This window comes from Echinops telfairi, unplaced genomic scaffold (genome assembly GCF_000313985.2).
Source record: "Echinops telfairi isolate 266 unplaced genomic scaffold, ASM31398v2 ScPeMD7_7414;HRSCAF=8452, whole genome shotgun sequence".
Classification (NCBI taxonomy): Eukaryota; Metazoa; Chordata; class Mammalia; order Afrosoricida; family Tenrecidae; genus Echinops; species Echinops telfairi.
In genome coordinates this window covers 2,994,708-3,018,981 of record NW_022111314.1, presented here as the reverse complement: position 1 = coordinate 3,018,981, position 24,274 = coordinate 2,994,708, and the positions used below count along the sequence as shown (strand labels likewise).

The window sequence follows — 24,274 nt, the reverse complement described above, 5'->3', positions numbered from 1 at the left end:
TTCTTTCCTCTATTTCCCTTTACTTTCCTCTTGCCCCACTATCATCTTCAGCCTTCATTTGGGTTTCAGTAATTCCTCTGGATTCCATTGCCCTTTATCAAGCCCTACCAGGCCTCCTACACCCTCCTCACCACTGATTTTGGATCACTTGTTGTTCCCTTGTCCCTGGGTCTGTTAACACCCACTTCCTTTCACCTGCCTCCCTCTTCTCCCATGTCCCCCTGGAACCGATGATTCCATTGTTTTCTCCTCCAGATTGTTTACCCCCCCTATATTATCTAGATAGACCTGCAGAGATAATATGCACAAAACAAGACAGAACTAAACAAAGCAACAAAAGAAAACAAAACACCAATAACAAAAAAAATAACCAATGACAAAAAAAAAAGAAAAAGAAAAAAACCTGTAAATAGTTCAAGGTCTGTTTGTTGACCTTCAGGAGTGTTTTCCGGTTGAGTCTGATGGGGTGCCACACCCTGGCCCCAAAGTCTATTTGTAGTATGCCCTGGGAAAGTATCCATTTATATATAATCATAAGTGTACTGGTTTTGCTTGTCTAGGAAACTCTGCTTAGTACAAAATCCCAACCCACTCAAGTCCACAAGTCTGACACTAGTCCGTAAGTCCCTCTTCAGACTCATGCAGCCAATGACGCAGGATGTAGGAAGTTCACAGGCCGGTGGGTGCAAAGTTGTGTGGATTCAAGGTTGGTGGAAATACGGCAGAGCTCCAACAGCTCTCAGGGTGGCCAGCAAGCAGGAAGGTGAAGGAAGAGAGAGGGGGAGGTTCCTAAGGCCCTACTTATGAGATGGCCACATATGCAAGGAGGCACCATCAGGCTGTGACCTGATTGATGGGTTGGATACCACCCCTACACTTTTAGATCTCTTAAAGTTGACATAAAACTATGAAACTACCACACCTAAGCATACTTTAATCCTCAAAGTGACATCTTTGCTCTTTAACACCTTAATCAGGTCTTGTGCAGATCTGCCGATAGCAGCAATGCATCATTTGATTTCTTGACTGCTGCATCCATGAGAGTTGATCCAAGTGAAATCCTTGACAACTTGAATCTTTTCTCTTTTTCCTTTTGATGTTGTCTATTGGTCCAGTTGTGAGAATGTTATTGTCTCTGAGTTATAATCTATACCGAAGGCTGTAGTTTTTGATGTTCAACAGTAAATGCTTCAAGTCCCTTTAGCTTTCAGTAACCAACGTTGGCCTTCCTCCAAACCTGATGCTGCATTCTTCTCCACAGCTCAGGTTTTCAGATTTACCCAGCATACAATGAAATGAGATGTGCACCTTTCTGGATCTTAAACCATGCAGAATTCCTTTGTTCTATTTCTTGATCTATGCACAGGTTCTGCATGAGCACAATGAAGTGTTCTGGAATCCCTGTTCTTTACAAAGTTGTCCACTTGGTTGTAATTCACAGTCAAGTGGCTTTGGATGGCCAATAAAAAAACAAGTAAACGCCTTTCTCTACTTTCAGTCAAGATTCATTAACAACCACACAGATATCTCCTTCCACATCCTCTTCTGAATCTGGCTTGAATATCTGGTAGCTCTCTGTTGATGTATTACTGAAACCATTTTTAAATTATCTTCAATTTTTACTTGCATTAATTATATTTTCAATAATTTCCACATTTTGTGGGTCCCTTTCTTTGAAATAGGCACAGCTATGAGTCTCTTCCAGTTGGTTGGCCAGACAGATGTCTTCCAAATTTCTTGGCATAGAAGTGTAAGTGCTTCCAGCACTGCATCAATGTGTTAAACCACTGGCATTGGTATTCCATCAAATCCTGGAACCTTGTTTTCCTCTAACGCCTTCAGCACAGATTGGAAATTTTCCTTCAATACCATCGGTTCTTGATCACCTTGCCTCTTCAAATGACTGAATGCCGATCAATTTTTTTAGGTACAGTGACTGTATCTGTATTCCTTCCATCTTGCATCATTCAATATTTTGTCCCTAGAATCCTTTAATATGTCAACTCAAAACTTGAATTGGTTTTGCACATTTCATTCTGATCCTTTGTCTTCTCAAACTGTTATTTGAAATCTTCTGTTTAACTCTTTTATTTCATCACTTCTTCCTTTTGCTATAGCTATTCTACATTTGAGGGCAAGTTTTTTTTAAATCACTTTATTGGGGCCTCATACAACTCATCACAATCCATCCATCCATCCACTGTGTCAAGCACATTGTACATTTGTTGCCATCATCATTCTCAAGACATTTGCTTTCTACCTGAGCCCTTGGTATCGGCTCATTTTCCCCCTCCCTCACCTCTCGCCCCTCCCTCACGAACCCATGATAATTTGTAAATTATTATTATTTTGTCATGTCTTACACTGTCTGATATCTCCCTTCGCCCATTTTTCTGTAGTCTATCCCCCAGGGAGGAGGTTATATGCAGATCATTGTAATTGGTTCCCCCTTTCCACCCCGGCCTTTTGTTTTCTTCATGTATGTTCCCACAACTTCTTTAGACTTCTGTCATTTGTGTTCAGTGCAGCAAATCTGTTCTTGAAATAGTCGCCAATTTCAGGTGGGACATACGAAAGGTTGTATTTTGACTCCTGTGGACTTCTTTTACTATTTTTCACCTGCAACCTGAACTTTCATAGGATAAATTGATAGTATGCTTTCCAGTCAGTCTTGGACTTATTCAAGCTGATGTTAACCTTCTCTATTGCTTTTCCCCACAACTGTAGTCAATATAGTCCACTATGCATTCCAGCAGACCAGGTCCAAGCATATATTCTTGTTGTTGGGTGCCATTGAGTCAGTTCCAATCCATAGCAACCCTATGTACAATAGAATGGAACACTGCAGGTCCTCACAATTGTTCCTATGCTAAGGCCATCACTGCAGCCACCGTTGTTAACCCATCTCCTGAGGGTCTTCCTCTTTTTTGCTGCTTCTCTATTTTACTGAGCACAGTGTCCTTTCTAAGGTTACCACAACTTTCTATTATTTGCTGTACATTCTCTGTACTGAACTGGTCATTAACCAGTTGCCCCGGAGTCAACATCAACTCACAACAGATCCATAAATCTCAGACTACAACTGGGCTCCACAGGACTGCCAGTGGCTGATTGTTCTGAAGTAGATCACCAAGCCTTTCTTCCATGGTTCCTCTGGTGAACTAGAAATAGCATGCTAAAGAATCACATATATTTTATTGTATTGTCAAAATTTTGTGAGAGAATTCACTCTACAATATAAGCTTTATTACTCATTTGTTATCTAGGACTAGGCTTAGTTTATTGATAAAAAATGAGCTGGAGACATACCTGTGATCCACTTGCATCAAAAAGTACGTGCACTGATGTTTTGGCAACTGAAGTACTTTGCTTCTTTGTAAATTCCTAAAATTAAATGAAAGTAGTGTCATTTTTTCTAATTCTTTCTACTTAATGCAATTATTTTATATGTTTCTTTTTAAATTGCCAAATTAACTTAAAAAATGGTTTTGTACAGGTTAATACTATTCTCAACAGACTCCAATGATTCCAATCAACCAGCCCCCTTAGCTTGCTATCTTGGTTGTTTTACAAGAGCTCTTAACCGAGGCTTGGTGACACAATGGGGTAAGTATTGGGCTGCTAACAACAAGGTTGGTGGTTTAAATCCACCAGCCACTCTGTGGGAGAAAGGTGAAATGGTTTACTCTCATCAACATCGCCAGTCTTGGAGACCTCTCGTAGTTCTCCTCTATCCTAAAGGTTGCTATGAGTCAGAATCAACTAAATGACAGCGGGGCAAGTGTTCTTTACTGAGTTTTTCTCCTAGTATTTTTTAACAAAAATCTTCATCAGTAAACAGACTTGTTGACATAAAACATCACATGAACTGGCATCCCAGCTTCTCAGGCAATTAATTTCTGCCTCCGAATGTCTTCTACAATATTTGAAGGTCCCTTCTCTAAGTCCTCCACAATAAGACTTTAATATGACTCTCAGTAGGTCAGCAAGCTGATGCCTATTCTAAAATGCCTTTTAAAATCAAGTTTACATTTAGTTTTAAGAAATTTAAAAAGAAAAATGAAAATGACAACAAAGAAACTTGCAACCCAACTCAAACATTCTTGAACTGTGGATTAAGGGAAACTTATAACACTCACCTTATACTTCTTTGTACCAAAAACTTTTTGAATCACATGAATGATGTCAACTGACTCAGCAAAACAGAAAAGCAATTCTTTCCCATCTCTTTTACTAATCTGTATTAGATTTTTCAGGATTATACTAAGTAGCAGCTTTTCCTCTCTCACTGTATACAAAGAAATATTTATTAGTTTACTTCTGTGATATGTTCAATACATAGATTATAAATAAGACAAGCATACGATACTAATTTTAAAGTTAATTGAATCAACATTAAAATGTTTAAAATCTCTGTTTCAAAATTAAGCACTCTAGACTAAATAGCTACTGAGTCAGTTTACCTTTCAGATTCTTGTTTCTAGATCTATAAATTAAGGGAAATACAATTGCTGATGAGATAAAACACAAAATAGATTCTGGAACCTAACAGATTCTTAATATAATATTTCTTGTACTATTGGAAATTTAATATTTCTGGAGTGAAATAGCTATTTTGCTAACTAAAAAGGTTAGCTATATTTTTAGACATTTGAATCTATTTCAATATGCTATTAAATCTAGTTGCTATACATGTAATTCATAGTAAACAAAAATAACATTTGACAATTCTTGAGTGTCAGGAAATTTTGAGGTTTAAAAAAACCTTATTCTCAATTTATCATTAAGGTGGAAACATCCTGTGTAGTAGGCGCATTCCACTTATTTCCCTCACTAAACAAGTTACCCAAAAGTTACCTGACACCCAATTATTTAGCACACATTATGGACTGCAGGGCCAGCATCAGGGAGCACCACGGTCCTTTCCTCCCTCTGGTGGTGCTCTGCTGTTGGCCGAGAGTCTGCACATCTGCGTGGCCCCAGTGCACACAGTTGTTTGGAGTAGGAAAAAAGCATCCCGAGGAAGAGGCCCACTCTAAGAAGGAAAATAACTCTCTACATCTGAAAAAAACTCTGCAAGCCAGCAGCTAAATAGTAAGGGAAGGGCATTTCTTCAGCCTGATTAGAGGGCATCTAGGGAAACAAGAGCTGGCTATTTCACTACTTGGTGGAAACAAGAATGCATCCTCTCTAACACTGGATCAGATAGTTCACAACAGTGCATGGAACACTCCAGCCAACACACGAAATGAAGAAGGGGGGAATGACCACATAAAAGGTTATCAAGGATGTGGAACAAATGGAACTCTATCTTAATGGTGAGAAAGTAAAATGGTAAAACTCCTTAGGACAAGAGGTTAGCAATTTCTTAAAAAGTGAAATATATCCTCTTGAGTATTTGCCTAAAAAAAAAGCACATATCCACGAGAATATTCATGATAGCTTAAAAAAAAAGTATCCCCAAATCCTGACATTCTAAATGTTTATCCATAAATAACTGGATAAACTAATGGAAGTAGGTCCATACAATTGAATCCTACTGAACAGTTTAAAAAAGAATAAACAGTAATAAAATATTGATACATATAACAGGGCTAAATCAAAAATTTAGAGGGGTGAGTCAAAAAGTTATCACTTCTAGGGTTTCAGTTCATACATGAATAGGTTTATTCCAAACAAGATGTGCTCTTAAACAGAGCTCTGCAACCAGCAGATGGCTGCAGAGACATTCTCTCAGCTTCGATGTTAAGCAAATTATTTGACCTCTACTTATTCAACCTCTATGCCGAGCAAATAATTCAAGAAACTGGACTGTAAGAAGAAGAATGTGGCATAAGGATTGGAGGAAGGTTCACTAAAAACCGGAGAAACGCAATTTTGCTTGCTAAAAGCAAGGAGAACTTGAAGCAATTACTTCTGATGATGATCAAAGGTTGTAGCCTTCATTATGGCTTGCAATGTTTTGTAAAGCGAACAAAAATCCCCACAAGTGAACCAATAGATAACATCATGATGAAGTTGTTAAGGATTTCGTTTTACCTGGCTCCACGATTAATAATCATGGAAGCAACATCAAAATATCAAATGATACATTGCATGGGCAAATCTGCTGCACAAGATCCTTTAAAGTGTTAAGTGCAAAGATGTCACTTTGAGAACTAAGGTATGCCTAACCCAAGCCATGCTATTTTCAATCATCTCATGCATGTGAAAGCTGGACAATGAATAAGGAAGGTGGAGAAGAATGAAAGCATTTGAAGTATGGTGTTGGGAAGACTAGTACAACTTTGAGTTCTGCCAGAACTAATCAGTCTGTACTGGAGGAAGCCCAGCCAGAATGCTCCTTGGAGGTGAGTGAGGATGGCAGACTTTGACTTGCATACTTTGAACATGTTATCAGGAAAGAATAGTCCTTAAAGAAGGACCCCATGCTTGGTGGAAGGTAAGCAAAAATTAAGATGATCCTCAATTCAATGGATTCATCTGATGGGTGCAGCAATGGGCTCGCACATTCCAATGTTGAGGCTGGCACAGACCAGGTTGTGTTTTGCTCTGTTGTAAACAGGCTTGCTATGAGTCAGAACCGACTCGGCAAGGCTGAACAACAGTTTCACTAGGGCGCATAAATAAAGAGAGACATAAATAGAATACATACATGCCAGTCAATGCATTGTCTTCTGGGGGGATCTGCTGGTCCAGTTAAGTTCAAAACAGAGAACAGTTCAAAAAGTTATAGTGATTGCAATTAAAAGGGGTAACTTCCACCGATGTTCTCAAAGGATATAGAGTGATCATGGGGACTTATGAAAAAATTTGAATAAAAATTGAATTTTTCCAACAGTGAGAAAAAGGCCAAGGAAATTGGACCAAGGCATTTTTTTCCATAACAACAGTGCTCATTCATCAAGAGTAATAAGGGTTGTCCTATGAGAATGTCACTGGAAAACTTTATCCCATCTATTCTGTAGCTAATCTTGGCTCTTCAGACTACTTTTGGTTCTCGAAACACAAAGAACATTTAACAGGATCGTATGCATCCCTTCAGGATACTCCGTTATTTTGACTTGATGTAAATCGAAGAACACAGAATTCTTTGGTGTCAGGTGAGAAAGATGGAAGCAACCTCTTTAGAAGTAAGTGTACAGCCCTAGTTGGAGGATATATTGAAAAACAATAGCTTTGGATTTTGATATTTTTATTTAATGGAGGTTGCCATGATTTTGTAGCACAACCTTTTGACTTACTCTGTATATATGATGAAAGTATCCAGATAAAAACTGATATTCTCTGTGTGGTTTGACTTAGATGAAATTCTAGAAAATGCAAACTTAAAGTGAAGGAAAAGGATCAGTAATTGCCTGGGGATGGGTGGAGGAAGTACACTATGAACTTTTAGGGACAACTAATATGTTTGACTAAGGAACAGCTGCATTTAAATTCTGGTGTTGCCGAAGAAGACAGAATATACCACCACAGACAGACAGAAGAAGAAACAAAGCCGTGTTGGCAGGAAGCACAGCCCAAATGTTCTTCAGAATTGAGTATTAAGAGACTTTGTCTTAATGTCTTGGTTACAAAAGAGAGCCCTACCTCAAATATAATTTATGGAAAATATTTATTGGATCTTAAATAAAAAGACAATGCAAAGACAAAAGACACATCATGTGGATGAGGGAGGCCATTAGCACGAAGTCAAGATGGTTCCTAAGGATTCACAATTGGGACACTAGTTAAATAAGTCCCCTGTCACAAATTCATGATTGGTAGTAGAGCAACACATTGCAGTTACAGGTAGGGCTATAGAAGCAGGAGCAGGGCCATGATTGGGTCATGTACATCATGTTAGATAGAACAGCTTACAAGATTGGTCCAGGGCTTACAAGATTCTAAACAAGGTAATCAGGGCGCGTCTGACAGGGCATGACACATGACTGTGTGACCCTGCACTGTTCCTAGTAAGGTGATCTCCATCAAGGACACACCCAGGCAAGCCCCTAGAGACTGTCTCTCCTGGGGCGGGTTGGAGAGGGTGGAGGTAATCTACTTTGCAAGGCACTCTGCTTGAGGGCACGATGATCTACATTCTTTGTTAATGATCAGAAAGAATTCAACAGAGGCTTACTATACATGGGGATCCTGAAAATGAATTTTTGGCTGTCACTGCAATCTATAGCCTTTTGAAAACTGGGATGTGTAGAATTTAAGCGCTAATACACACAGAAGGTAATCCAAACAGAGGAAGACTCGCAGTGAGACAGACTGTTTCGGTGGCTGCAACAATGACACAAACGTAGCAACAGTTAGAGGGCGGCAGAAGGTTGGGCGGGACTTCGTTCTGGAATTGCTGCTTGTCAGAGCTGCCGTGATGGCCTCTGACAAAGTTTGTTAACATGACTGTGGTGATGGGGTACACATATGTTTAGGTATGCTGACTTTGGCTAATATACATGCCAAGCCAAGTTCAAGAACTCGGCAAAAATGTCCACACGCACTACTTTTATTTAATATTGAAAACCCCAAGGAGCAGAGTTCTCTGAAACACCACAGTCATCATGAGTCAAAATCTGTCTGATGGCAACAGTTTGTTTTTCCACTTTCCATGTCAGTATTGTACTGGAGGTTCTAGTTCATCTCAATAATGCAAGAAAGTGAAATAAAAGGCATGAGTAACAGAAAAGAACAAGACAGAGCACTGAGAAATAGACTCAACCTCACGGAGTCATTTGGCTACCATTAAAAGGATCAAACGAAATCCAGTGGGGGTAGGATTTCAATAAATAGAGCTATAATAACTGCACATGCATCTATATATTTTAAATGAACCTCAACTCCTATCCCATACCATAACCGAACATGTATTTGTGATGAATCACAGACTTAAACATGCAAAGTTAAAATCACTTATATCCTATAGAAAAATCAGAGACCATTTTTGTAACATACCAGTAGGGAAATATTTCTTAGGTTTTAGAAGTAAGTAACGTAACAAGAAAGGAAAATTGACTATTATATTTTAAAACTTCTGGCTATCAATGACACTCTAAGAAATCAGCAAGCAAGACACAGACTAAACACAGGACACCTTTCTCTCTCTATCAAAAGATTGGTACCCAGGATACTTAAGAGTTGCTAAAAACTTACTCATTAGAAAAACTAATAAAAAAGACAGTCCCAAAATGGAAAATATGTAAATACTATAGATACTTCATAAAACATTATGCATGAATTGGCCAGTAAATACATGAAAGTGTTCAATGTCACTGGTTCTTAGGGAAAGGCAAATAAAAAACAACCATACCACTATTTAACTTATCAAAGTGATCAGAATAGGTTTTGATATTTGAATTTACAGCAGTACCAATCTATTGAGTTGTAATATTATGGAGCTACAATTCAAGCAATTTCAGTTATAGAGGTAGAGAAACAAGCCTTTGGATTAAGTCAACCAAATGAGATGGAAGGTAAGAACCTTGAAGGTACTGCCAAAAGAGAGGTCAACAGGCTCTGAGTAGACAGGGAAGATAATAAGTACAGTGGGGGGGTGGAAAGCTGATAATTAGGGTGGGAGTATAGGGTTGGGGAACTTCAGATAATGAACTACCAAATTTCTGGGTTTGAACATATGAAAATGTTGATTTTGTTATGTTGGAAAGCATGCAATGTCTATTCCACATGGATCATAGGAAACAAGTGCAGTACCTTCAATATCATAAAGCTGCACTAATTCCTCAGGCACAGTGACTGCTTCCCACTGATGTTCCTGAAATTAAAAAACAAACCAACAAACACAAGATTTGACAATGAATGGGTGGATAAATAGATGTTAATAATTTATTTCTGACTTAAAACTTCTTTATAGACAAGATTTTGGGTTATTTAAAGCAAAAGGATTTATTTTTTACTAAATATCATTAATACTCAGAGCACATAACACACTTCTTGCTCTGAAAGTCAATGCATAAACTAACAACATGACATATTGTGTGCATCACAAGTTCACTACATGTTCAAGGAAGTGATATCGCTTACCATTTTAGTTTTCTATTCTTAACAAAATAATAATTACTTTCTTTGATATTTACGAGGTTATCCTTTAAAAAATTCACAACCCTATTATTTCTTCCCTTGAAATGTTTTAGGAAGTGATATTCATCCCTCAATTTCCACTACACCATTTCCCAGGGCATGTAACCACAATACTTAACAGATTGTCCTTAGATTCAATCATTGGATGCATGTGAAAAATAACCTAAAATGATTTTCCTTGTACGTTCAAAGTAAAGCCAGAGCTCACAAATAAAGTCCTAAAATTAGACACCATGACTAAAAGATGGGTCCCTAAAACCTTCCAGTAAGCTTATGAGGAAAACAGATCCAATCCTTCTGTTATTTAAGGACAAATTACTTTAAAAAAAAATCATTTTACTGGGGGCTCATACAACTCTTATCACAATCCATACATACATCAATTGTAGAAAGCACATTTGTACATTTGTTACGCTCGTCATTCTCAAAACATTTGCTCTCCATGTAAGTCCCTGGCATCAGCTCCTCATTTCCCCCCCTCCCCCTTCCCCCTCATGAACCCTTGGTAATTTATAATTTTGTTATATCTTACTGTGTCCGACGTCTCCCTTCACCCACTTTTCTGTTGAAGGACAACTTATTCTATAGAATTCTCTTAAACACCCAATCTTCTCATTAGCTCCCTCTAGTCTCTCCCTTCCCCCACGTGAATTTTAACTACTGTCTCAAGGCTTCACCATCTTTACAACCCTTCCCCTTTAATATGCAGGCTTTTCCAAATCTAAAAACCTCAGCAACAAGACCGTTTTGTATTTCCTTCCCTCCCTAAAGCTCTCAGCAGTCTTCTATTTGTTCCTTCACGTAAAAGGTGCCCTTTGAGGTCTATGCCCCGTTATACTCTGCAGCCACTGGTGCTATCAGCTACTAAGATCAAAGTGACACTCAGATATTGAGGTCCATGACATCTGTTTCATTGCCTTTTTCTTTAAAAAATTATGGAAAATGTAAGATAGATTTTAAAAAATCATACTGCCTTACCCAGTTCAACATTTATTGATATATTGCTCCCAGCTGTTTTCAGCTCCACCCACACCCCTTTTAGCACAGACCTCCCACTTTATCTCCTCTCTCCCTCTCTATAAGCTCACCACCAGTTTTCAATGCTCTTATCTTTTTTCCCCGTTTTTAAAAAATAATTTTATTGGGGGCTCATACAACTCTTAGCACAATCCATACATATGATCGGAAGCAACTAACAACAGTCCCTCCTCCTCTAGTTGCTCCAGGACTCTCCCTTGAGATCTTTACCAAAGAATGCATGTTTCCAGGAATGCTTGGTACCTCATCACTTAAGTAAAACTGCTCTTTCAGGGGTCAGCACCCCTAAATTGCACTTGTGGACCATTTCCTATTAAAACTACACCTTTTTCATTAATTCTCTTTAAGCTGATTCTTTAAGTATCTGTCTAGTCTCTTTTACCTAGCCTATAAAGACCATGTCTCAGCATTCATTCAATCCCATAATTTTACTACCATCTCTGTACAGATGGCTTTTAAATTGCTGTTTGTTGCTCACTTCTCTCACCTGAGCTTCAGCCCACCAGGTATCTTCAGCTGAATTTCCCACAAGCATCGCTGAATCAATACATTCAAAGGAGAACTCAATCTCTTCCTTACAAAACTTATCTTCCTGTAAATAGCATCTCCATCTCAAGTGCCAAACCAAACCCACTGCTATTAAGTCATTTCTGACTCACAGCAACCCTGAAAGAGGGAGCGGAATTGCTGCATCCAAAGCAAAACTCACTGGCACCGAGTCACTCCTGACCCGCAGTGAGCCTTTAGGACAGGGCAGGACTACTCATTTGGGTTTCTGAGGCTGTGACTCTTGATACGGATAGAATATTTCCTCTGTCTCCCTTGGAGCTCCTGGTGGTTCTGAACTGCTGACCTTTCGGTAGAAAAGCAGTTCTCAACCTGTGGGTTGCAGCTCCTTTGGGGGTGGAACAACCCATTCACAGGGGTCGCCCGATTCACAACAGTAGCAAAATTACAGTTATGAAGTAGCAATGAAAATAATTTGGTGGTTGGGGGGTCACACAACATGAGGAAGTGTATTAAAGGGTCGAAGCATCAGGAAGGTTGAGAACCAATGGATTAGAAGCAGCCCTGGATGCTTAGTAGTTAGGAGTTGGGCTGCTAACAGCAAGGTCAGCGTTTTGAAACCACCCGCTGCTCATCTGGAAAAGACAGGGCTTCCACTCCCAGAAAGTGCTCCAGTCTCGGAAACGCACAGGGGCAGTTCTACCTGCCTTACAGGGCCTCGCTGAGTTGGCATCAACTCAGTGGCAGTGACTTTGTTTTTCACTCTAATTTTAGGAATCCTTCCTCCTTTTACTAATGGATAGCACACCAAGGCCTGTCAACTCTAACAATCTCTAGTTGTTGTTTTTTAAATCCCCTTCTTTCCACTTGTTTCCACAATCACTTCCAAACACGATGGTGCCAGGACACTCACCTGGAGCATCACACGCCATCTGATCCTACTAGATCTAGCAGAAGCTTGTCCACAAATATGGTCACTGTATCCCCCAAACCAGAAGATTGTTGGGTACCTAGTAAGGTCATACCAAGTATCTTGGACTGATGATCCCCAATTTAAAATCCTTCTTTTGTTCCACAATGCCTTGTTACTAATCCCCCTTGAGCAATGCATCCATACTACTATGTAAAGATACAAGGTATCTCTCAGTGAGTATGGCTGGGAGGGTAACTTTAATTGAGTGACCCGTTGTGGTTATGTGCTGTTGAGTCAGTGCTGACTCACAGTGACTCTCTGTCCAACAGAAGGAAGTACAGTCTGGTCCTGTGTCAACCTCCTACTTTTTGTGTTTGAAGCACCATTAGTCCATCTCCTTGAGTGTCTTCCTCTTTTTCTGCTGTCTTTCCACTTTACCAAGCATTATGTCCTTCTCCAGGGACTGGTCTCTCCTGATAACATGTCCAAAGTACATGAGATGAAGTCTTGTCATCTTTGCATCCAAGGAACATTCTGGCCTTACTTCTTCCAAGACACTTGTTTGTCCTTTTGGCAGACCTCGATACTCTCCATGTTCTTCACCAGCACCGCAACTGAAATGTGTCGATTCTTCTTCAGTCTTCCTTATCCAATGGCCAACTCTCACATACATATGAGGCAACTGAAAGTACCATGGCCTGGGGCAGGCATACCGTGGTTCTCAAAGAAACATCTTTGCACTTCAACACCTTAAAGAGGGATTGTGCTGCAGATATACCCAATGCTAGACGTCATTTGATCTCTTAACAGCTGCTTCCATGAACACGGAATGTAGAACCAAGCAAGATGAAGTCCTTGACAGCTTCAATCCTTTCTATGTTTACCATGATGTTACCTGCTGGTCCAGTTGTGAGGATTTTGGATTTCTTTACATTGAACTGTAATCCATACTGAAGGTTACAATCTAGGATGTTGATCATTAAGGGCTTCAAGTCCTCCTCACTTTCATCAAGCAAGGTTGTGCTTTTTGCTGATCACAGGTTGTTAACAAGCTTTCCTCCAATTTTGATGCTATGTTCTTCCTCATAGAGTCCGGCTTCCTGGATTATTTGCTCATCTTTACTAGGAGGTGATATTTGTGCTGAAAACTCAAGGGACTTAAGATCTGGAAGAGGTGTTTCAAGGCATTAAAACCATCAAATAGGAAAACATAAGATGGATTAAAGGAAAAGAAAAAAAACCCTGAAAAAACAACATGGTTGAAGCAGAGTGAATACAGAGGGACAGTATGTCAGAGAAAGTGCCAGGGTCAGTATATAAAGAGCCTTGCATGCCACATTAAAGAGACAAAAGAACGGTTTGAAGGAGCCATTCCAAAAGGTTAGATGTTTGAGCGCACCCAAAAGTGCCTAACAAGAAAGGCCGAGTGACCTATTTCTGAAAACCAACCACTGCATGTCCTACGGAGCACACAGTTCTACTGGCACAGATAGTGTCACCCATGAGTCAGAATCGATTGGCTCAATGGCAACTAGTTAAATGGAGAATAGTCTCCCGCCTAAGAGGGACCATAAACAAAAACCAAACTCACTGCCACTGAGTCACTACTGACTCATCAGGGCTACCATAGGACAGGGTAGAACTGTCACTTTAGGTTTCCTAAGACTCTTTAGACCATTTTAATGCCATTTAAGTCCAGAGGACTCTAAATGCATTTTTAAGAGTGTCCCAGCATCTACATCAGTGCCTACAATACAGCAGGCACTAAAAGTTATAACTATATTTTGTATGTTCCATATCACATGACACTATACTTTAACTGCTTATTTTCTTGCCTGAATCATCCATTAGACCACATTGTGTGAAAAGTAAGGACCACATCTTTCCTATACTGTCCTTTTTTACCCCAAAATAAAAATGCAGTTCCTGAAAAAAATCCAGTTAGATTCGCCTACAAACTTCACAGAAATATTTGCACTTATGAAAGCTGCTGTTAACCCTGAGAAGCAGGACCTGTCACTGAAACTAGATTTTAATCAGGTATTCTAAGAAGGCACTTTAAAAAGGAATGAAGATATTTGGAAATCCAATGGCATCTGATTAATGTTTAGCTATAAAGTTTACCTGGAACAAAAAACAAGCTTACACAGAAACAGATTTAAAAGACTAAGATCTTAGTATAACCTAACCAGCCAGACCAGATCAGTAAACAGTGCTCAACAAAGATTTTGGCAAACTTATAATGCTGTCTGAGCTAGAAGTAATCACTCTACTAGATACCGGGGATAGCTATGAGGAAATAAGATGGAAAGAAAGCACAGAGTCACTGGACCAAGAAGAACCAACAGCACTGAAGGAAGGTGTTCAAGATGCATGCACTGAAAGCATTAGCCAAAATCAAGGCTCCAGAAATGGATGGAATACCAAGTGAAATGTTTCAACAAGCCGATGAAGTGCTGGAGACACTCACTCCTCTATGCCAGCAAGTTTGGAAAACTGCTAGTTGGACAGCTGACTGGAAGAGATCCATATTTGTATGCACAAAGAAAAATGACCCAACAGAATGCTCAAATTACAGAACAATATCATTGATATCACACGCATGTAAAATGTTACTGAAGATATTCCAACAACAGTTGCAGGGCATTGACAGAGAGCTGTCATAGATAGATTCAGGCCAGATTCAGAAGCGATTGTGGAACAAGAGATATTACTGCTGATTTAGATTATCATGGCTCAAAGTAGAGATGTTTACCTGTGGGTTTTTTTTGTTTTACTAGGTCAAGGCATTTGATTGTGTGGATCATAAAAAAAACTATGGGTAACCTTGAGAAGGGAATTTCATAATACTTCTTGGTGCTTATGAAGAACGTGTGCATGAATTAGGAGGCAGCTATGCAAACGGAACAAGGGAATACTGCAATGTTAAAATCAGGAAAGGTACATGACAGGGTTATTCCCTCTCACCATTCTTATTCTATTCGTATGAGGAGCATACAAGGTAATTAGGGAAACCAGCTTATCAGAAGAAGAATGTAGCATTAGGATTGGAGGAAGGCTTATTAGCAGCCTGCAATATGTAGATGACACAACCTTCTTTGCTGACGGTGAGGAGGACTTGCAGCACTCACTGATGAAGATCAAGAATTGCAGCCTTCAGTGTGGATAACAACCACTCAATGTGAAGAAGACTAATATCCTCACAACCTGACCAATAAGTAACACCATGATAAATGGAGGTTGAAGTTGTTCACTTGCTTGGATCCATTACCCATGTTCATGGAAACAGCAGTCAAGAGGTCAAAATACAAATTTCATTGGGTCAATCTACTGCACGAGACCTCTTTTGGAGTGTCGAAAAGCCAGGTGTTACTTTGAGGACTGAGGTGTGCCTGACCCAAGCCATGGTATTTTCAATGGCCTCATACGCATGTGAAAGTTGGGCACTGAATAAAGGAGACAGAAGAATCAATGCATTTGAATTGTGGTGCTGGAGATGAACATTCTAAGTATCATGGAGTGCCAAAAGGACAAACCAGTCTGTCTTGGAAGGAGTACAGCCAGAGTGTTCCATAGAGGCAACACTGGTGAGACTTCTTACATACTTTAAATAGGTTTTCAGCAGAGACCAGTCCTGGAGAAGGACATCATGCTTTGCAAAGTAGAAGGGCAGCAAAAGAGAGGAAGATCTTCAAGATGTATTGACACAGCGACTGCAACAATAGGTTCAAATCCTTCAAACGCAAGAACAATTGTGAAGCTGGCCCATGATCAGTCAATGTGTCCTTCTGTTGTTCACAGGGTCGCTAGGGGTCAGAACCAATTTGATGGCACCTAACAGCAGTAGCAGCAGCAGCGAGGAAAACAAATGGTTCAAAGGTTTTCCTCAAGTTAAACATTTCTCTGGAAAAAATACGTAGGTTTAAACATAGCATATAATGTAGCATAGAAGGAAAAATACAAACACTCACTTGTAAATACCACCATCATTGTCAATCGATTCCTGATTTTGATTTTTATTAATAAATTAAAGTAGTACCAATTATCTGTTAGTGTTGTTTTTGAGTGACTTTGTATATGTGAGTAACTTGTCTTTTCAAGACAAGTTCATGTGAATGTAAATTTTCATTTGTCATTAATAAGTAATTTATTTCTGACAAAAAGCTTAAGCTTATAAATGTTAAAATGAGAAAACAAAGCTTAAAATGTCCAATATTTAAAAATGAAACAAGCTTATAAGTGTTAAAAAGATTAACATGAAAAGTTATCGTACGAGCCCCAATAAAATGATTTTTTAAAAAGAAAGAAAAGTTATCAATAATTTTTGTCATAAAAAAACATTAGAAACTAGATTCACTTTTATTTGCTTGATAGGTAAACATCTAAATCTATTAAATAGAAAATATAATTATAGAAAAATTTACTCTTAAAGTTAAAAATATGTATATATATGTAAAACAATATAGAGGGACTAAAGCTTACATCGTCTCCAGAAATGTAGAATGATATTGTCTGGGTGCCCAGGTTAAAGTCAATCCAAAAGCCCTCAAGTTTGTCATCCGATGGTAGATGTAACTAGTAAAAAAATAAGTAAAACTAGTATTTACTATGATTTTTAAAATAATAGAAAATTATGGCCATGGTTTATCCATGGCTGAGTTTTTGTTCATATGTTTAAAGCATAAGTGACAGGTGAAGAGAGAGAAAGAACAGAGCAACGTACTATTCTGAGCACTTCAGAAACAAGAGTAAATGCTCCCTAATTTTATAGAGCTATTAGCTAGCCCTAAGAAATCACAAATAATCTAAGTGCTATAAGAAGATGAAAATACTAGATTAAGTACATCCATATGGACTTGACTAAGGAAGCAGAAGAACATTTGGAAAAGTAAATCCCATCTATTTTAAAGTTTTCCTGGTTTATTGGTGGTCTCTTTCATAAATGTCTCCTAATGTCACTGTTTGACAGAGAACACTACCCCAGCTGTACTTGTGATCTAATAGTGACTATTTTAAATGTACTACCCATTTATAACCCTTTAATTCTTTGGACCCTTGCATTTAAAAAAATCCCTTACTTGAAAAAGTATGTATTTATAACTTACTTCATAGTTATCTAGAAAGGCTGATACACAAGGAAATGTATACACCCTGAAATAAAAAGGAGTTTGGGTTAAAAAAAAAAAGAACGTTATAAACTGTCACAGCAAAATCATGTCTAGCTATAGAAATCATGTCTAGGATACAAAGGAAATCAAGCAGAGTTATGCCAGGGTTTAAGTGGTATACAGTAGAACCTGGACCTCAACATTAATTCGCTCTAGGAGGAGCATCGAGATGCGATGTGGTCGAGTTCCAAATCAATTTTTCCCATAAGAAACAACTGAAAATGGATTAATCCGTTCTCAACAAACAAGATTTTACCCTAACCTTACCTTTTTATACAAAACATTACACAGAAATTTCAAAGTAGAAAAGTTCGGAGTTAAATAATATAATTTAAATAAGAAATACAACATTTAAAAAGTTTTTAACAACTTCAAGTGTAGGCCATACCTTGAGACTGATGAGGATCTGGATCTGTGGGCATGCATGTGGAGAGGAGGTGTGGAGAGAGAGAGTCATTGTTTGGAAGGGGAATCCCCTTCCATAAAATCAACTGATAGCTGCTTTTCAGAAGTTTTTTTTCCCCTCTTTGTCTTTTTTTTTTCTCACTAGGACCTGGCTGGTTTTCTCTTAAAAAAAAAATCTGTCTAATGTGATCTGCTGTTGGCATTTCCTTAACTGTTTTTCTAAAAGGGTTTACTAGATTTTCATCAACAACATCAATAACACGGTTAGCCAGTTCATTATGGTTCTTGTCAAAAGATATTTCACGTCGAAATCCGATGATGTCACACACTGATGGGGTCAAGTACTGGGGTTCTACTGTACTTAGCACTCATCAACTCTTTAATTTCCTTTGCAAGTAAAGTAAATGTGATCTCACTCATCAATGTATCCTGACAATGTATAAGGTGACAGGCACAAGTGTGCATTCATCCTCAAAAGTGATTCTGTGCATTACTTATCCTTCCATGTCCAGTCCTAATGTTAAGAAGCCTCAGAGAAAAGCTCCCGACAGTTAATGTGAACTACAAAAAAAACACTTTTATGTGCTATGACTCACATATTTTCTATTCCTGTACGTGGCTAAAGAAATCAACTTATGTAATATTTTGTCTAGATTTTATTAATTCTTAAAATTAATATAGTATATACAATTATGACGTATTCTAAGGCAAATTTTGGACATTAAAAGCTTAATATAAAATGATTTTCTTCCCCTGAAAGAAAAAAGCAAAAACAGGGTAGTGAGGATACCTCAGCCTACCAGTGTAATCACTTACTAAATCATGTTGTGGTAATTACTGGTAAATTCAGCCTAACAGTGTAATCATTTACTAAATTCTGGTAAATCCATCGTTCCACATTCTAACATAAAACAACAAAGTTAAATTTAAAGGTTCAATATTGTGTACTTCCTCTTAATCCCTGCTTCTTTATCATTAAATGGTTATATAATGCTGTTGGCATTTCCTTAACTGTTTTTCTGAAAGGGTTTACTAGATTTTCATGTTTTACCTTCTCTTGTCTCCAAGCATGCCATTTACGAGATTGAGAAATTTCCTGCAATCCTAATTTAAAGAAAAGGAGACTTTTTAAAAACATAATGTTTTAAAACTTTACTTTAGGTAATTTATTTAATATTTATATTACTTACTGTTTCAAATTCAGAATTTCTAATATCTTTAAATGCAGTAGCAACAAAATCCATGGAAAACCACTGACACGCCTGTTCCTGTCTTTGTTTTTCTGTGCTCATTCTACATAAAGCTTCTGTGATGCCCACTTGTAAGTCATAATCTATAAAAAATTATGAATCACAGTATAATTTAAAATAGAGTATATAAAAGGCCATATATTTTATAGGGTACTAAAACAAGAAAATAAGGAGCATATTAGTATAATTTATTATACTATCTTCATATGGATTAGAAAAGTCTCGCATTATAGGTATGAATACAGGTCAAATAAGTTCACTAACAGAAGACCCTGAATACTGTCTTCAGTAGTCTCTATGCCACAGAATCCTTGATTTCTTTTTGTTACACAATATTTACAATTATCTCAGAGTACTTTCAGCTGTGTGCTGAGCAAATCATCAGAGAAGCTGGCTTATATGATGAAGAATGTGGCATCAGGATTGGAGGCTTATTAACAATCTGAGATCTGCAGTTGACACAACCTTGCTTGCTGAAATTGAGGAGGACTTGAAACACTTACTGATGAAGATCAAGGATTGCAATTCAATGTAAAGAAATTGGTCACAAATGGACCAATAGGGACATCATGATAGAGAAAAGATTGAAGTTATCCAGACTTTGTCTTGCTTGGATCCACAGTCACTGCTCATGGAAGCAGCAGTCAAGATATGGGGAAAATGGGTTGCATTAGGTAACCCTGATGCACAAGCCCTCTGTAGAGTGCTAAAGAGCAGGGTGTTAGTTTGAGGACTAAGGTGCACAAAGCCTGATGCAAGCCATGCTATTTTTAACTGCCTTATATGCATATGATATTTGGACATTGAATAAGGAAGACAGAAGAATCAATGCATTTGAATTGTGGTGGAGAAGAATATTCAAAGTACCATGAACTGACAAACAAATCTGTCTTGAACTAAGTGTGGCTGAGAGAGCTCCTTAGAAGCAAGGATGGCAAGACTCCATCTTGCATACTTTGAACATATTTTCAGGAATGAACAGCCATGGAGAAGGATAGTATGTTTGTAAAGTAGAGGGACAGCGACAAAGAGGAAGGTCTTCAAGGAAGTTGATTGACATGTAGAACAACATAGGAACAATTGTGAGGATGGTGTAAACCCAGGCAGTGTTTCCTTTTGTTGTGCAATAGATCGCTATGGGTTGGAATCAATTCCAAGGTACCTAACAACTTTAAGCCAATAAGTTTATTCTATATGTAAATCAATACATCAAAATTTTCTCATGAGATTTGGGAAAAGAAATCTTGAGTTCCTTAAGTAATCATGCTTAAAAACAAGTCTATCAATCGTTATCCCATAAAATACCATTTGAAAAATTTCTCGGCACAATTAATTAAAATCTATTGCAAAATTAATATTCACTAATCTATCATAAGGTATATATTTATCTAATTCCTCTTGTCATGCTAAATTATTTTACTCTCAAAGATACTGTTCAATGAAGTAAGTGAATATCTATTAGATTATACATAAGCAATGTGTTTCCCCACATAATCTCAGTACATTATAGTGCTGATATTTTTATAGATATTCTAGTCATAACATTGAAATAATTGAAATATGGTTATTTTTTCAATTGAAATATGAAAAAAACACACCTCCAATATATAAAATCCTGTCCCCCATACTTCTCCTGTGGAGGGAAATAACATATTATACAGAGAACTATTATTAAATAAAAAGCTCATGTTTTAAAAACACACACACAAAACACTAACACTTACAATTAGCTAGTGCCACTATTTTTTAAGTTTTAAATATTGATTCATTTAGCAACTTGTTACATATTAATATAACACCTTTTTTTGTTAAAAAAATATTTTTTTTCCATAACAAAAACGCAGTAGCAAGAATAATGGCATTGGTTTACATTTTTTTCATAGCTCTTAAACTTCTAATTTAAAGGAACACAACTGGATTTGCCTCTTTTGCATTTAATCTCGTGTACTATTTTATTTTTGCTGAATTCCAAGAAGGAAATAAAATCTCATATAGATGTGTAGCTTAAAGGGGAAAAGAAAACATAAACCATTTCCTGGCATTTTCAGAGGACTGCAGGCAGTCTTTTTTGATACTATCAAAAAGACAAAAGGGTGGTTAATTTCAATGTGGAATCTGAAACCGTATCAATGAGCTTTTCATATTCCATTACATCAAAATCCAATGGTGTTTGACTTGAAAGGCTCTTTGCCCACATATGATGACTTAATAATTTAAGAGTAAATAAAAAGTATGCTGCTAGGCTTCCAGTTCATATATGTACTCTCGATTCCGAGCAGAGTATGTTTAAACATGTCTCTGTACTTACTTTTGTAAAAACTATGTGTTTATGTTAATCTTATTAGAAACCTATAACCTTCTATCAACTGTAATTATTGATATAGAACTACAGTTGCCTTATTGCGTAATAACTACTTCTTAAATTATAGGCTTGAAAAACTAATAAAAATATAGCATAAATTATTACATGAGAATTAACATTTCTTCATTAGAGAGTATTTCCCTGGCATCTTGAGGCATTTTGTCAAGCATAGCATTCAGTTTTTTTAGAATCTAGAAAAGAAAAAAATGATCCATTAACTTTATATACTCAGTGGAGCATTAAACATTTAGGGAAATATTCTAAGTACATCAACTTAGAGATTTATTTTTTTCATAAGCACACTTTATGCAGGGAGTAGAGTTGAGGAATAAATATAAACTATAGTGACTACAAAAACAAAAGCTTAAAGCCAGGTATCTCAAAAGTAGATTATGAGTCTTATTCTTATACTTAAAGTATACTTAATGTATACTTTCTGCCACATGACATACTTATTATTACTCCATTATAAGAACTAGAGCAGTTAAAGAAATGCTGCTTTTGTGACTATTAGAAATTTTGTTCTCCAACTTATACACATGAACATACATTATAAAGGTTAGTCTCAGTACTTAAATACCGAACAACTTCTAAGTGCTTGATGGCATGATTTATTTTCATGAGACCTATGCGTACATAAACCATATGGTTATGAATTTTCAATAAGCAACATAAAACTATCCTCTAGTTTTTTAATATTCCCTACCCTTACTATTATGATCTTAGTTTTAACTAATTAATCTTGTGAGACCTACGTATGTTCTTTTGTATAATTAAGATCGTTCAATACATGAAATCCAAGATCGATAAATCGTTCAGAAATAGTAACGGGAGTAATGATTTCCTGAGGGTACAGAAAGAGAGGGGGTGGGGAACAAGGGGAAGGGAGAACTGATAGCAATGACTATATAACCCCACTCGAGGGGAACAAATAACACTGGTAGGTGAACAGATACAATGGATGGTGTAAGGTATGGCAACATATACTCGAGTATAAGCTGACCCGAACACCAGCTGAGGCATCTAATTTTACCATAAAAACTGCATTTAAAATGTGCTGAAGACCTTGGCTTATACATGAGTATATACGGTATATAATATAATAACAAGGGTTCCTGGGGGTCATGGAGGGGAGGGATAAGGGGTATCCCCTGATATCAAAGAGTTTAAGAAGAAAGAAAATGTTTTGAAAATGATGGTGGCAGCAATTCTACAATTATGCTTGATCTAATTTACCATAGGATTGTTATATCTGTTAAGAGCTCCCAATAAAATGTAAAATGACAAAAAAACCCAATATACATAATAACTTAGTGTCAGGACACAACATTCAATTTGAATAACTACTAATCAACTTTTATCTCATTTTTAGGTTTAAAAAAATAATTTTACCTCTTGCTGAATATAGATGTTCACTCTAGTGTCAATAACCAGGGCACATATTCGAGGTGCAAAACTTTCCACTACTTGCCTTTTACCTGAATAAAGATATTAAATTAGTGACAGACACATACTAAATCCCTTTAAATGGCAATTTCTTCTCATATGAGTGCACAGTGTGTGCACTAGTGTAATCAAACACCTAGAGCCAGAGAATGAGGAAGCATCCTGAGGCCTGAGCTAAATATCTCTGTGTCCTACAACAAACCCCACTCACAGATGCTGGTGAGAGAGCAGCCCTGGCCCAGCTTCTGGTTTCAGTCACTTAAGGGAGTACTACTTTTTTAGACAAAACATATATAATCGAAAGAGTGGAAATTTCCCTTTTGAGGATTTTAAGGAAACTGGCCTCATTAAAACAGTTCTACTTCAAAAACTCTTACCCTCTTGATGACCATTCAGCATGGCTTGACACTAAACTCCAAATAACTCAAACTGTTTCTAAAGTTTAAATTCAATCCCCAAAGATGAAGCTTTATCAACAGTAAAGGCATTCAAGGGAGTTTGCTACATGCTATTTCATAAAGTAAATATAAAAAATAACTTTAAACAATACCAATGCTGTAACAGCAAATACATAACTTCCAGAGTAATAACTATAAGGGGATGGGGGTGGGGAACAGGGAGCAACAAGGTAAAAAGAAATGATTGAAAAAAAATTAGTTGGATCACTTTACAAGCCCCCTAGCACCTTAGAACAGTTTTCTGCCCTAAAAAAAGTAGGAATTGAGACCTAATAAGTGTGTTATATGTTAATTGCTGAAATTAAGAAATCGATAAAATGGCAGCATTTGCTACTTAAATAAATAGCAATTGATCTTTTTAAGCTTGATGTGATTGAAGGAAGAAAACTGCTACTGTCCATTAACAAGATTTATTTTCTCCAATCCTAGGTTACCTTGCTCAACTAATCCAACCATACTCTCACCTGACTAGTTGGTACAAGACAGGCCAGTCACAAGTGCACACTACAAAGAACTCTACATTCCCATTCTTAGGATAGAAATTTGTGAATCTGCAGCTTCGGGAGAAGGATATATCTGACCAGAGCACACAGGAACAGATGATGGGGGAGGAGGAGAGACTGGAGCACATCCTGACCCAC

At 37.5% G+C, this 24,274-nt stretch overlaps 1 protein-coding gene across 3 annotated transcripts in view; it reads right to left on the bottom strand.

Annotated features, from left to right (window-relative positions):
• SYCP2 (synaptonemal complex protein 2) overlaps positions 1–24,274 on the bottom strand; it is a 62,418-nt gene that overhangs the window by 33,687 nt on the left and 4,457 nt on the right. For all 3 annotated transcript variants that reach the window (XM_045296963.1, XM_045296964.1, XM_045296965.1), the window contains exons 3-12: positions 23,122–23,207; positions 21,835–21,920; positions 20,966–21,000; positions 19,308–19,450; positions 19,169–19,221; positions 17,650–17,695; positions 17,027–17,119; positions 9,700–9,760; positions 4,140–4,288; positions 3,310–3,384 (exon numbers count right to left, since the gene is read on the bottom strand). In XM_045296963.1, coding sequence (XP_045152898.1) covers positions 3,310–3,384; positions 4,140–4,288; positions 9,700–9,760; positions 17,027–17,119; positions 17,650–17,695; positions 19,169–19,221; positions 19,308–19,450; positions 20,966–21,000; positions 21,835–21,920; positions 23,122–23,207 — 827 coding nt within the window. The remainder of the gene's footprint in view (positions 1–3,309; positions 3,385–4,139; positions 4,289–9,699; positions 9,761–17,026; positions 17,120–17,649; positions 17,696–19,168; positions 19,222–19,307; positions 19,451–20,965; positions 21,001–21,834; positions 21,921–23,121; positions 23,208–24,274) is intronic.